This window comes from Tetrahymena thermophila, assembly GCF_000189635.1.
Source record: "Tetrahymena thermophila SB210 genomic scaffold scf_8254627, whole genome shotgun sequence".
Taxonomy (NCBI): domain Eukaryota; phylum Ciliophora; class Oligohymenophorea; order Hymenostomatida; family Tetrahymenidae; genus Tetrahymena; species Tetrahymena thermophila.
Window position 1 is genome coordinate 190,908 of NW_002476396.1, and position 15,661 is coordinate 206,568.

The 15,661-nt window shown below is 17.9% G+C and overlaps 3 protein-coding genes across 3 annotated transcripts; all 3 read left to right on the plus strand. All coding sequences in view use genetic code 6, as the record gives it.

Moving 5' to 3' along the window:
* Positions 1 to 210: 210 nt before the first annotated feature.
* TTHERM_000862769 (cyclic nucleotide-binding domain protein) lies at positions 211 to 4,855 on the plus strand (the record flags this gene model as incomplete). Its single annotated transcript, XM_012797876.1, has 14 exons — positions 211 to 249; positions 307 to 359; positions 702 to 791; positions 1,101 to 1,190; positions 1,510 to 1,599; positions 1,853 to 1,942; positions 2,230 to 2,319; positions 2,636 to 2,725; positions 3,036 to 3,125; positions 3,431 to 3,520; positions 3,805 to 3,894; positions 4,172 to 4,261; positions 4,486 to 4,575; positions 4,765 to 4,855. 14 exons carry the CDS (start codon positions 211 to 213, stop codon positions 4,853 to 4,855), a joined length of 1,173 nt encoding a protein of 390 aa, XP_012653330.1.
* A 1,583-nt stretch (positions 4,856 to 6,438) lies between these two features.
* Positions 6,439 to 10,509, plus strand: TTHERM_00862770 (kinase domain protein; the record flags this gene model as incomplete). Its single annotated transcript, XM_001017046.2, has 15 exons — positions 6,439 to 6,507; positions 6,562 to 6,611; positions 6,887 to 6,976; positions 7,171 to 7,260; positions 7,463 to 7,552; positions 7,695 to 7,787; positions 7,913 to 8,002; positions 8,309 to 8,398; positions 8,488 to 8,586; positions 8,732 to 8,821; positions 9,010 to 9,099; positions 9,604 to 9,693; positions 9,879 to 9,968; positions 10,132 to 10,221; positions 10,443 to 10,509. 15 exons carry the CDS (start codon positions 6,439 to 6,441, stop codon positions 10,507 to 10,509), a joined length of 1,278 nt encoding a protein of 425 aa, XP_001017046.2.
* A 1,269-nt stretch (positions 10,510 to 11,778) lies between these two features.
* On the plus strand, positions 11,779 to 15,346 carry TTHERM_000862770 (cyclic nucleotide-binding domain protein; the record flags this gene model as incomplete). The annotated part of the gene is made up of 12 exons (XM_012797877.1): positions 11,779 to 11,814; positions 11,869 to 11,918; positions 12,206 to 12,295; positions 12,482 to 12,571; positions 12,790 to 12,879; positions 13,003 to 13,095; positions 13,221 to 13,310; positions 13,447 to 13,536; positions 13,971 to 14,060; positions 14,254 to 14,343; positions 14,917 to 15,006; positions 15,211 to 15,346. The coding sequence occupies 12 exons, from the start codon at positions 11,779 to 11,781 to the stop codon at positions 15,344 to 15,346; spliced, it is 1,035 nt and encodes a 344-aa protein (XP_012653331.1).
* Between the last annotated feature and the right edge of the window lie 315 nt (positions 15,347 to 15,661).

The window sequence follows — 15,661 nt, forward strand, 5'->3', positions numbered from 1 at the left end:
TAGTTCCTAATATTTTTAAGTAAACATTTTAAATAGAAATATTCAAATTTAATAATGAATATTCGTTCCATTAACTTTTTTGTGATTTCTTTTACTAAAAGTAAATTTATAAATTCATATAATTTATTTGTGCTTTTATCCACTTATAATTAATTAAGTTTCCATAAAGTGTTATTATAAAATTTTTGAAAAAAAAAAATAAATAAATAAATGATATAATAGATTAAATTTTACGAAAAATTAGAAGAAGTAATTATTTATTTTTTTATCATTAGACTTTAAATCTATTCTTACTAATATAAAAAGTTTATAAGCTCTTCACTTGAATCTCATTAGGTTCTCCATATTAATCTGCAGAGGTATATATAATTAATTTATAAATATTATTATTTTTAATATCTTCAATATATTTAACTTTCATTTTATTTAAAAATTATTTTTCTAATAGAAATTATAACTTATATTCATAAATTCAATTTATTGATACAAATTAATTTTTTTATTATTTGATTTACTTTTCTTTTTCATTTTAATTGTACTTGTGTTTTTTTTCTTTATCTTTCTTAATTTAACTGATTTTTTTATTTTCAATTTTACTTTTATTATTTATTTATTAATTAATTAATTTCTTATTACTTCATATATTTTCTTCATTTTTTACTTCTAAATAACTCATTAATTTTATACATATTTATTTAAAGTTCCAATTAAATTAGTGATTAAGGTATATAACGCTTAGGTTCTGCTTTAAAAAATTGCACTAACCTCTCAAATTTGACACTTGATCTTGAGTATAAGCAATTTATTTGTTTTGGATTGTGATATTTTTAGTTATAAAATAAATTTAAAACAATATAACTAACTAACTATTTTTAATTTATATTTTAGCTTTTCATTTGATTTACTCTTATTTTTAATTGTCTTTGTGTTTTTTTTATTCTACTTTTCTTAATTAAGTTAACTCACTCTTTTTTATTTTGAGCTTTTAATTTTATTATTTATCTATTAATTCCTGTTTTATTATTTCATATTATTTCTTCATTTTTTCCTTTGAAATAACAAATTAATTAATATTTATTTTTTCTTCAATATTAAAAAAGTGACAATTAAATTGGTGATTAAAGTGCATCAGACTTAGGTTTTGCATTAGCAAATTGCACTAATCTCACAAATTTGACACTTAATTTTCGGTAAAAACAGTTTATTTGTTTTGTTTGGATAGTGATATTTATTTATTTTTAGTTATAAAAATGAATTTAATACAAAATAACTCTTTTTAATTTATTGCTAGCTTTATCTTTGATTTACTATTCATTTTCTTTTTAATTTTACTTGTCTTTTTTCTTTTCTTCTTCTATCTTTCTTAATTTATTTATTTAACTCACTTTTTTATTTTCAATATTTACTTTTATTATTTATTTATTTATTAACGAATTTCTTATTATTTTATATTTGGCTTGATTTTTTCCTTCGAAATAACAATATATTGTTTTTTCAATATTTAAAAAGTGGAAATTAAATTGGCGATTAAGGGGTATCAGGATTAGGCTCTGCTTTAGTAAATTGCATTAATCTCTCAAATTTGATACTTGGTTTTTAGTAAAAACAGTTTATTTGATTTGGATTATGATAGTTTTCGTTATAAAAGTGATTTTAAAACAATATTGTTTATTAGCTATATATTTGATTTACTTTTCTTTTTCTTTTTTATTGTACTTTTGTTTTTTCTTTATATCTTTCTTAACTTAATTAATATTTTTTTTCTTCAATATTTTCTTTTATTTTTTGCTACAATTTTTATTTCTAAATAAATAAATAATTAATTATATATTATTTCTCAATATTTAAAAAGATATAATCAAATTGGAGCAATTGGTGTATCAAGCTTAGGTTCTGCTTTAGCAAATTGCACTAATCTTTCAAATTTGACACTAAATGTTTGGTAAAAATAGTTTATTTGCTTTGAATTGTGATATTTTTACTATTAAAAATGAATTAACAATTTTAATCTTTTAAATTTGTTTATTAGCTTTTTTTTGATTTCTTTTTATTATTAATTATATTGTGTTTTTTTCTTCTATCTATCTATCTTAATTTCATTCATTTGTTTATTTTCAATATTTGCTTTTATTATTTATTAATTAATTCATTCATTTGTATTATTTAATATTTTGCTTCATTTATTCCTTCTAAATAAATAACTATTTTTTTTTTTCAATATTTAAAAAGTGGAAATTAAATTGGTGACTAGGGTGCATCAGGCTTAGTCTCTGCTTTAGTAAATTGTGCTAAACTCTCAAATTTAACACTTGATCTTTAGTAAACAGTTTTTTTGTTTTAGATTGTGATATTTTTAGTTATAAAAATGGATTTAAAACAAATTAATTCTTTTTAATTTGAAAATTAACTTTTTATTTGATTTAGTTTTCTTTTTCTTTTAAAAGTAATTGTGTTTTATTCTTCATTCTATCTATCTTTCTTAACTTAATTCATATTTTTATTTTTAAAATTTGCTTTTATTATTTTTTATTAATTAATTAATATATTCCAAATTATTTAATATTTTGCTTCAATTTATTTTCCTTTCTAAATAACTAATTAATTATTTAAATATTATTTCTCAATATTTAAAAAGATCTAATTAAATTGGAGCAATTGGTGCATCAGGCTTAGGTTCTGCTTTAGCAAATTACACTAATCTCTTAAATTTGGCACTTAATCTTTCGTAAAAATAGTTGATTTGCTTGATTGTTTTGGATTGTGATATGTTTCATAAAAAAAATGAATTTAAAAACAAAAAAGCATTTTTTAAATTTGTTTATTATCTTTAAATTAGATTTACTTTTATTTTCTTTTTAATTGTACTTGTTTTTTTTTTTGTTTCTATCTTTCTTAATTTATATATTTAACTCATTTTTTTATTTTCAAAATTTACTTTTATTATTTATTTATTTATTAATTTAATTCTTATAAAATCATATTTTTCCTTCTAAATAACTAATTAATGATTATTTTTTTCTTCTATATATAAAAAGATTCAATGGTATTGGTGATTCAGGTGCATCAGACATAGGTTCTGCTTTAGGAAATTGCTGTAATCTCTTAAATTTGAAACTTGATCTTGGGTAAAAATAGTTAGTTTGTTTGTTTTGGATTGTGATATTTTTCATAAAAAAATGAATTAAAAAAAATAAATAAACTCTTTTTAATTTTTTTATGAGTTTATATTTGATTTACTTTTCTTTTTCTTTTTATTCTACTTGTGTTTATTTTCCTTCTTTCTTTCTATCCTTCTTAATTTAACTCATTTTTGTTTTTCAATATTTGCATTTATTATTTACTAATTTATTTCTTATTATTTAAATTTTACTTCATTTTTTACTTCTAAATAACTAATTAATTTTTTATTTTTTCTTTTATAATCAAAAAGGTCTAATGAAATTTGTGCAATTGGGGCATAGGGATTAGTTTCTGATTTAGCAAATTGCACTAATCTCTCAAATTTGACTCTTGATCTTGGGTAAAACAGTTTATTTTTTTGTTTTGGATTGTGATATTTTTAGTTAAAACAATGAATTTAAAACGAAAAAACTATATTTAATTTGTTTATTAGGTTTATATTTGATTTAATTTTCTTTTTCTTTTAAGCTAATTGTACATGTTTTTTTATTTCTTCTATCTTTCTTAATTTATTTAATTCATTTATTTTTTATTTTCAATATTTGCTTTTATTATTATCATTGTTTCCTTCTAAAGAACAAATAAATTAATTAATTTAATATTTTTTCTTCAATATTTAAAAAGATACAATGGTATTGGTGATTAAGGTGCTTCAGCCTTAAGTTCTTCTCTAGCTAATTGCACTAATCTCTCAAATTTGAGACTTGGCTTTTAGTAAAAACAGTTTATTTGTTTTGAATTGTGATAAATATGAATTAAAAAAAATAAAACTAACTCTTGTACATTAACTTTTTATTTGGTTTAATTTTCTTTTTCTTTTTTGGTGTACTTGTAATTTTTCCCTTCTATCTTTCTTAATTTAATCTTTCTTAATTTAACTCATTTTTTTATTTTCGACATTTACTTTTATTAATAAATAATTGAATTTTTTCTTCATTTTTTCCTTCTAAAAAACTAATTTATTAAATTTTTTTCTTAAATATTTAAAAAGACAAAATTAAATTGGCGATTAAGGTGCATCAGACTTTGGCTCTGCTTTATCAAATTGCAATAATCTCTCAAATCTGATACTTAATCTTCGGTAAAAATTATTTATTTATTTATTTTTTGCTTTTGTTTTTCTTTTTAATTGTACTTGTGTTTTTTTTCCCTTCTATATTTCTTAATTTAACTCACGTTTTGACTTTCAACATTTACTTTTACTATTTATTTATTAATTCATTTTTTATTATATCATATTATTTCTTCATTTTTTCCTTCTAAATAACAAATTAAATATTTATTTTATCTTCAATATTTAATAAGATTCAATGATATTGGTGAAACAGGTGCATCAGGCTTAGGTTCTGCTTTAGCAAATTTCTCTAATCTCTCAAATTGTTCACTTGATCTTCAGTTAAAACAGTTTATTTATTTATTTTAGATTGCAATATTTTAATTATTAAATTTAATTTAAAACATTCTTTAAATATGTTTTTTAGCTTTTTATTTGATTTTTTTCCTTTTTTATAATTTCTAATGTTTTTTTAAAAATTTTATCCAATTTAATTTTTTTAAATCATTTATTTTAATTTATTATAAAAGTTTTAACTTAATCAAAGAATCATAAAAATTGAAAGTAAAAAGCAAGTATCTTAAATCAAAAAGATTAGTTGTCTTTAAAATAAATATCTGATGGTGATAGACAATTAATTGGTGAAAAAAGATCAATAAATCTAAAAGATATATTTGAATAATATTTACAAAATAATATGTATGTATGTATGTTTTATTTTATAATTTTTAAATAATAAAATTCAATAAAAAATTATTAATTTTTTAGGCTAGTGAAATAAATAAATATTATTTATTTATTGTTTTGTGAATTTTTTTACTTGTAAGACGAGAGCACAATTTTAAGGCTTAACCTAATTCTTTTACACCCACACATCCCAGATCGATTACCAATCTAATTAATTATTACTTTTCAGAAATTATGATTAATAATAAATGAATGCAAAAGAGTAAAAAATATCAAATAATAATAAATAATTTATAATAATGAGATTTAAATAAATATTTAGAGTTAATTTGAATAGGCTTTTCTAATTAAAATTTAATTAAAATAAACAAATTTATGTAATTATTTATTGAATCCCTAAAAAAAATAATCTTAAGCAGCTCAAAAAAAAATAGAAAACTCCTTAACTTGTCAGCGAGCAAGATTCAAAAATAAATATAAAAAAATGGTTATTTAATAATAAGTATTTATAAATGTATGTATAAATTGGATAAAAACATTATCTATCTTAAGTTAAAAATCAATTAAATAATTTAAAAAATATACCAAAAAAAAAAACTAAAAATGTAAATTTTAATTGATTTAATTGCTTTTTGATTATCTTATTATTTAATTCAAAATTGTTTGTTTTTCAAATAAGAGAGATAGAGCAAGCTAAATTATGAAAAGCCCTCTGCATCAATATTAATTATTAAATAATTTTATTTATTTAATTCAATAAATTTGTTGAAAAAAAAAAGAATATTATATAATCATTTATTTGATAAATAATAGGATATTAGTAAATATAGTTAGTAAGTTAATTGATTTAAATGTGTAAATTCAAAAATTATTTAAAAAGACAGATAGATAAGCAAGCATATTTTTATCAGAAATCAACCAAGAAAATAAAATCATTTTTTATAAAATCAAACTAAATATTTTTACGAAAGGTTGAGTCTTTTAATCAAGTAGTAATATATTTATATTTTTAATAATAAAATAGATAGAATAAAAATATTATTTTTAATTAAATTTAATGTAAAATTAATTATATTGGTTTAGTATTGAAAGAAATGAAAATCAATCTTTTGAATTAAGTAAGAATACATACCTACCTACCTATTAATAATTTAAATCTAAGTAATAACTTTTTTAATAATAAAAAATAAAGAAAATCAAATTGTAATATTTAAAATTAAATAAAATTTAAATTTGTTTAATATTGAAAGAAAGGATATGTACGAATTCAATCTTTTGGGTTTGATGAATACATACATATTAATTAATCAAACCTAAGATATTTCATATTTATTTCATTATAAAAAGATTCAGTTTATGAATAAAAAATATTACCATATTTTCTATATTTTTAACTCAGAAATGATCAGGCCAGTTTTAGTTTTAATTTATGCCCAACTGTATTTAAATTATCTAATTAAAAGTTTGATTTTTATATTAAATATCAGAGTACATACATTATATTTGATATTCATAAAATGGATAGTTAAATTTCAAAAAATAAAAAAAATATGAATTAGAAAAAAATCAACAAAAAGCTACAAAAAGTAAATAAAATAATTTATTTATTTAATGTTTTATAAAAGTTTTTTTATATAAAGTTTTTAGATTCTAAACTAAACTCTCACAAAAGTCTTCGCTTTTATCTTAAGTAATATTTTATTTCTTATTTTATTATATCTTAAATCAATTTAAATACTAATTTATTATGGAATAAAAATAGCTTTTTAATTTTTTTTAATTTCTAATTCTTTAATAATTTTTTTCATAAAATTTTCTTTTTTTATTTTTGAATAATTACTAAATTTGTTTTCTATTATAAAAAATAAGCATTTTTTACAAAAATTCTTAATAAATTAATAACTTTTAAGTTTTTATAAATATCTTAACATGCATATAATTATTATATTCTTTATTTAATAAAAGGGAAAATCAAATCAGCGATAAAGGGGCTTCAGGATTAGGTGCTTATTTAGGTAACTGCCAAAGCGTTTAAGCATTAAATCTTAATATGAGGTAGATAAATAGATATATTGATAGATATATTTTTTTAATAAAAAAAAGATAAAGAAAAATTTAAAATAAGTTTAATTAATATCTAAAAGCTATAAAAATTATTTTATAATACAAATTAATATATTTATTTTTTACTTTTACTTATATAGTAAAACTATTTAATAGTTTAATATATAATTTAAAATATTTAAAAGGCATAATCTCATTAATGTTTAGAAATTTTCAGACTTATGTGTTGCTTTTACAAAATGCCAAAAACTAGAAAAATTAATTCTTAGCCTGAAGTAAGATGTTTATAAAAATTTATTTTCTATTCTAATTTCTTTTATTTATTTATTTTTCATGATTAAAATAAATTTATTTGAAAATCTTAAAGCTATTTTTTTCACAAATTATTTGAATGATTTATTTATTTATCGAACTATTTATTAAAATAAAATATTTTTATATTTTAATTTCTTTTCTTTATAATTAATATTTTTAAAGACATAATAATTTAGGTGATTAAGGAGGATTAGAATTAGGTTGTGCTTTAGCAGACTTCTAAAATCTTTCTTCTTTATCTCTAAAGTTTGGGTAAATAATTAATTTTATCTTTGTATTATAAATCTTTTTTCTTGTTTCCCTTTTTATCAATAAAAAATCTAAAATAAGGAAAAATTTATGTTATTTTATGAAAATTATTCAAAAAAAAAAATTATTATAAAATAATAAATAGGTATTTAGATAAAATGAATGTTCGAGTATACAAATCAGATTTTGATAATCCTCAAAAAAATGAACAAAATAGTTCTTCTACATTCAATCTTTAGTAAATATTTGATTGTTAGAAATCATTTAATTTATTCCTACAATGTTATTTAATTTAGATTTAAAATATTTCTTCATTTTACTTATTTATTTTGTAAAAATTATTAATTCATTTAAATTTAATAGAAATAATTAGCTTGGATAAAAGGATCTAATTAAATTATTTTAAGGACTAACCCTATGCAAAAATCTATCTAATCTAAAGCTTGAGCTTATGTAAAATATTTTACCATTTATTTTAATGATAAAATAAATATACTTATAAATGTCTCATTAATATAAAGAACCTCATTGATAATGAAAAATTAAATTCATTCACTCAATAAATTATCAATTTATCTTTTGATTTTTTATTAAATCTTACAACAATTTATTTATTTAATTATTACTTAGATCTTTGCAAAAGTAAAAAAAAATTAAACTATATCATTAAATTAAACAAATAAATACTTAATGATATTCAACAGTAGTTAAAAATAAATAATGATAAGTCTATTTTAAAAATGCTTAAAATAAAAATAGGGAAAATTAAATAAGTAATGAAGGAGTTTTAGGCTTAGTTTCACTTTTATCAAGCATGAAAAATCTGTCATTTTTATCTCTTAACCTAGGGTAAAATTAATATTTTTTATACTTTCTTTTTAGTGTTTGTAATATATTTATTCTTAATGATATAAAAATTATTTTGAATATATCGAAAGGTTCAACACGAGTAAATTATATTACTAAGATGAAGAATGCATTCTAAATTAAATTCTGGCTAAATGTGCTGAGATCTAATAATTAAAACTCAAACTTGAGTAATTAATTATAATTTAATTTACAAAAATATAAACACATACAAACATACATACATACATACATACATACATAAATAGATGCTTTTATTTAACAAAAAATTTAAAAAAAGGATTTCATAATAAATTAAAATTTTTATTATAAAAGATATAACTAAATCAGCTCTTCAGATGTCATAGGCTTAGGCAATACCTTCTAAAAATGTAGCAATCTTTCAGTTTTAGCACTTGACATGAGGTATAAATAAAAATTAATTAATTTTAAAATAAATACAAAATAAAGTTAATTCCTTTTTGTTAATTATTATATGATATCTTATTTAACAAAAAACATTAAAAATAAAATAAAACAATTTATTTTTAATAATTTTCAAAATTAGAAACAAAAAAAATAAATTAAATTAAATGAAATATTTAACTAAAAAGGGAAAATAAAATGAGTAAAGAAGGAATGCTTAGATTTTTTTCAACTTTAACAAAATGTAAAAACCTTAAAAAATTAACACTTATGCTTGGGTAAAGAAAATAATTTTATTTAATTATTAATTATTTTAATCATACAGATTTTATTTAAAGAAATTTATTATTTCTTCTTTCTTAGATTAATTGAAAATAGCATAATAAATATGCTAGGAAATTTAAATAATCAAATGATTATTTTATCTTTTTCTTTAGAATGATTGAGTAATTAATTATGTTTATTTATATATAAAATTCTCATAATTAATCAAAGATTCAAAAGATATCGATATATCTATCTATCTATCCATCCATTTATCTAATAATTTTAGTTCCAATTAAACAAATTTTTATTGTTTTTTATTTAACCTATTTTCCTTAGAAGTGTCTATCTGTCTCACCCTAAAAAAATTTTATTTGCCATAAATTCCCCAAATATTAAGATATTTTCGAGATCGATGGGGTTGAGGGACATTTCTATGTGAAAAAAGGTATATATATATATCATCCATATTATAAATCAACTGAAAAATAAAGATTAATTAATTAATTAAAAAAAAGGTTTCTTGGAATCGATGATCAGGACATACAAGCTTTGTGCCCTACTTTAGAAAATTTAAATAAGATTTAAACTTTGATTCTAGATTTCTAGTAAATAAATAAATTTATTTTACTTAAACTAAATATATTAAGTGAAAATAAATATGATTTATTGTCTTGTTTGTTTGTCTTTCTTTTTGAATCAACTTAACTTTTAATTAATTAACTAATTTTAAAACAAAAAAAGTTGATATAACTTTAATTAATTTATTTTTTCTATTTAATAAAACTAAAAGATGGAATAAGATTGGTAATTAAGGTACCTTTTTGTTAAGTTCTACTTTAGCTAAATGTGCTAAGCTCTAAAATTTAACTGTGATTCTTAGGTAATTATTGATTTTTTTTTCATTTTTGTATATAAAAATTAAATGAATTAATTTGTATTTATTTGGTCTGTCATTTGATTAATTTATTATATTATATTTTATTTTAATATATTATAAATTTGATTCTATTTATGATAATATATAAATAATTATTTAATAATAGATATAATAGTATTAAAAATGATGTCATATCTAATTTTTTTAGTAACCTATCTGAGTTAAAATATCTCAATTTTTTCAAGATTGAAGGCTTGTAATTAGATCTATCTATATTCTTTATTAGCTTTATTTATTTATTTAAAAATTAATTCTTCAAATTAATTTTTTTCAAAGAAAAAGTTTTTAAAAATTATTTTTTATTTAAGTTAATAAAATATATAGAGATTATGAATGAATTAAATTTTGATTGAATTTTATTTTTTATATTAAATAAACTCTAAGGTTTTTTAAATATTAACTTACTTTTAAAATTAGTTATAGTTTTCGTCCAATCTTTTTAAAGAGGAAGTTAATGAGGCTATTGAAGATTATTATTAACTGAAAATAATAAATTACAAAGAAGGAGCAAAACAAACAATTTGGTTGTTTAAGAAAATATAAAATATTAAATACACAAAATTAAATATCTATTATGTTTGTAATATAATAATCACAAAAACCTTTTATTTATGAATTTTAAATTATTTTATTATTTTTGCTACTTAACTGGTCAGCAAGCAAGAGTCAAAAAAAATGTAACAAAATGATTATTTAATAATAAGGTATATATCTATAACTTGGATAAAAAACATTATCTTAAGTTAAAAATTAATTAAATAATTTAATAAATAAGCCAAAAAAAAAACTAAAAATGTAAATTTTAATTGATTTAATTGCTTTTTGATTATCCTATTATAAAATTCAAAATTGCTACCCAAGGTTGTTTGTTTTTCAAATAAGAAAGATAGAGCGAGCTAAATTATGAAAAGCTCTCTTCATCAATATTAATTATTCAATCATTTAATTTATTTAATTCAATATATTTGTTGAAAAAAAAAGAATATTATATAATCACTTATTTGATTAATAATAGGATATTAGTAAATATATAATTTAAAACAGTTAGTTAATTGATTTAAATGTGTAAATTCAAAAATTATTTAAAAAAACAGACAGCTAAGCAAGTATATTTTTATCAGAAACCAACAAAGAAAATAAAATCGTATTTTATGAAGCCAAACTAAATATTTTTACGAAAGGTTGAGTCTTTTAATTAAGTAGTAATATATATATATATTTTTAATAATCAAATAGATAATATAAAAAATCATTTTTTATTAAATTAAAATTAATAATATTGGTTTAGTATTGAAAGAAATGAAAATAAATCTTTTAAATTAAGTAACAATACCTACCTACCCACTTATTAATAATTTAAATCTAAGTAATAACTTTTTTAATAAAAAAAATAAAGAAAATCAAAATGTAATATATATAATTAAATTAAATTAAATTTGTTTAATACTGAAAGAAAGGATATATATGAATTCAATCTTTTGGGTTTGATGAATACATACATATTAATCAATCAAACCTAAGATATTTCATTTTTATTTTATTATAAAAAGATTCAGTTTATGAAAAAAAAAATTACCTTATTTTCTATATTTTTAATCAGAAACGATCAGGCCAATTTTAGTTTTAATTTATGCCCAAGTATTTAAATTATCTAATTAAAAATTTGATTTTTATATTAAATATCAGAGTACATACATTATATTTGATATTCATAAAATAAATGGATAGTTAAATTTCAAAAAATAAAAAAAATATGAATTAGAAAAAAATCAACAAAAAGCTATAAAGAGTAAATAAAATAATTTATTTATTTAATGTTTTAAAAATTTTTTTTTATATTAAGTTTTTAAATTCTGAACTAAACTCTCACAAAAGTCTTCGCTTTTATCTTAAGTAATATTTTGTTTCTTATTTTATTATATCTTAAATCAATTTAAATACTAATTAAATATGGAATAAAAATAGCTTTTGAAATAAGATATTAATTTTTTTAAATTGTTAATTTTTTAATCATTTTTTTCATTTAATTATCTTTTTTTATTTTTGAATAATTACTAAATTTGTTTTCTATTATAAAAAATAAGCATTTTTTACAAAAATTCTTAATAAATTAATAACTTTTGAGTTTTTATAAATGACTTAACATGCATGTAATTATTATATTCTTTATTTAATAAAAGGGAAAATCAAATCGGCGATAAAGGAGCTTCAGGATTAGGTGCTTATTTAGGAAAATGTCAAAGTGTTTAAGCATTAAATCTTAATATGAGGTAGATAAATAGATAGAAAGATAGATATTTTTTTAATAAAAAACATATAAAGAAAAACTTAAAACAAGTTAAATTAATAACCAAAAGCTATAAAAATTATTTTATTATACAAATTAATGCTTTTATTTTTTACTTTTACTTTTACAGTAAAATTATTTAATAATAGTTTAATATAATATTTAAAAGACATAATCTCATTAATGTTTAGAAATTTTCAGACTTATGTGTTGCTTTTACAAAATGCGAAAAACTAGAAAAATTAATTCTTAGCCTGAAGTAAGATGTTTATAAAAATTTATTCTCTATTCTAATTTCTTTTATTTATTTATTTATTTATTTATTTTTCATTATTAAAATAATTAATTTATTTGAAAATCTTAAAGCTATTTTTTTTATAAATTATTTGAATGATTTATTGATTTATCGAACTATTTATTAAAATAAAATCTTTTTTATTTTTTAATTTCTTTTCATAATAATTAATATTTTTAAAGACACAATAATTTAGGTGATTAAGGAGGATTTGAATTAGGTTGTGCTTTAGCAGACTTCTAAAATCTTTCTTCTTTATCTCTAAAGTTTGGGTAAATAATAAATCTTTTTGCTTATTTCCCTTTTTATCAATAAAAAATTTAACAAAAGGAAAATTTTTTGTTAATTGTATGTAAATTATTCAAAAAACTAAATTAATATAAAATAATAAATAGGTATTAAGAGAAATTGTTTGTTCGATTATACTAATCAGATTTTGATAATCCTCAAAAAAGTGAACGAAATAGTGCTACTACATTCAATCTTTAGTAATATTTGATTGATAGAAATCATTTAATTAAAATCCTACAATGTTATTTTATTTAGATTTAAAATATTTGTTCATTTTACTTATTTATTTTGTAAAAATTATTAATTGATTTTAATTTAATAGAAACAATTAGCTTGGATAAAAGGATCTAATTAAATTATTTTAAGGACTAACCCTATGCAAAAATCTATCTAATCTAAAGCTTGAGCTTATGTAAAATATTTTAATAAAATAATTATACTTACAAATGTCTCATTAATATAAAGAAACTCATTTATAATGATATTCAACATTATTTAAAAATAAATAATGATAAGTCTATTTTAAAAATGTTTAAAATAAAAAATAGGGAAAATAAAATAAGTAATGAAGGAGTTTTAGGCTTAGTTTCGCTTTTATCAAGCATGAAAAATCTGTCATTTTTATCTGTTAATCTAGGGTAAAATAAATATTTTTTATACTTTCTTTATAGTGTTTGTAATATATTGATTCTTAATGATATAAAAATTATTTTTAATATATCTAAAGGTTCAACACGATTAAATTACTGTAGATACTCAATAATTAAGGCCTACCTTAATTAAGGCCGATTTTTTGGAAAAAAAAACTTTTTGGCCAAATTTTCAGTTTTTAAAATTAAAATCTATCGGCCTTAATTAATGAGTATCTACAGTATATCACTAAGATGAAGAATGCATTCTAAATTAAATTCTGGCTAAATGTGCAGATATCTAATAATTAAAACTCAAACTCGAGTAATTAATTATAATTTAATTTACAAAAATATAAACACATACATACATGCATGCTCTTATTTAACAAGAAAAGTTAAAAAAAGGATTTCATAATAAATTAAAATTTTTATTATAAAAGATATAATTAAATCAGCTCTTCAGATGTCATAGGCTTAGGCAACACCTTCTAAAAATGTAGTAATCTTTCAGTTTTAGCACTTGATATGAGGTATAAATAAAAATTAATTAACTAATTAGTTTTAAAATAAATACAAAACAAAATTAATTCCTTTTTGATAATTATTATATGATATCTTATTTAATAAATAAAATTAAAAAAAATAAAATAAAACAATTTATTTTTTATAATTTTCAAAATTAGAAGAAAAAAAATAAATTAAATTAAATATTAAACTAAAAAGGGAAAATAAAATGAGTAAAGAAGGAATGCTTAGATTTTTTTCAACTTTAACAAAATGCAAAAACCTTAAAAAATTAACACTTATGCTTGGGTAAAGAAAGCAATTTTATTTAATTTTTAATTATTTTAATCATGCAGATTTATTTAAAGAAATTTATTATTTCTTCTATCTTAGATTAATTGAAAATAGTAAAATAATTTGAACATTTTTTTTAACAAATACTAATTATTTAGTTTAAAGCTATGAAATTTAAAAAGTCTATACTTAAATAAATAAATAATTATTATTACACAAATCTAAAATTAAATGATTATTTTATCTTTTTCTTTAAAGTAATTGAGTAATTAATTATGTTTATTTTTATAAAATTCTCATAATTAATTAAAGATTCAAAAGATATCGATTATCTATCTATCCATCCACTTATCTAATAATTTTAGTACCAACTAAACATATTTTTATTGTTTTTATTTAACCTATTTTCCTTAGAAGTGTCTATTTGTCTCACCCTAATAAAATTTGATTTACCATAAATTTCCCCAAATAAAAAATTTTTTCGAGATCGATGGTGTTGGGGGACATTTCTATGTGAAAAAGGTATATATATCATTCATATTAAAAATCAACTGAAAAATAAAGATTAATTAATTAATTAAAAAAAAGGTTTCTTGGAATCAATGATCAGGACATACAAGCTTTGTGCTCTACTTTAGAAAATTTAAATAATATTTAAACTTTGCTTCTAGATTTCTAGTAAATAAATAAATAAATTTATTTGATTTAAACTAAATATTTTAATATTTAATAATTAAGTGAAAATAAATATGATTTATTGTCTTGTTTGTTTGTTTGTCTTTTTTTTTGAATAAAATTAACTTTCAATTAACTAATTTTTAAAATAAAAAAAGTTGATATAACTTTAATTAATTTATTCTTTCTATTTAATAAAACTAAAAGATGGAATAAGATTGGTAATTAAGGTACCTTTTTGTTAAGTTCTACTTTAGCTAAATGTGCTAAGCTCTAAAATTTAACTGTGATTCTTAGGTAATTATTGATTTTTTTTTCATTTTTGTATATAAAAATTAAATGAATTAATTTGTATTTATTTGGTCTGTCATTTGATTAATTTATTATATTATATTTTATTTTAATATATTATAAATTTGATTCTATTTATGATAAAATATCAAAAATTATTTAATAATAGATAGAATAGTATTAAAAGTGATGGCGTATCTAATTTTTTCAGTAACCTATCTGAGTTAAAATATCTCAATTTTTTCAAGATTGAAGGCTTGTAATTAGATCTATCTAGATTCTTTATTAGCTTTATTTATTTATTTAAAAATTATTTTTTATTTAAGTTAATAAAATAACGATTATGAATGAATTAAATTTTGATTGA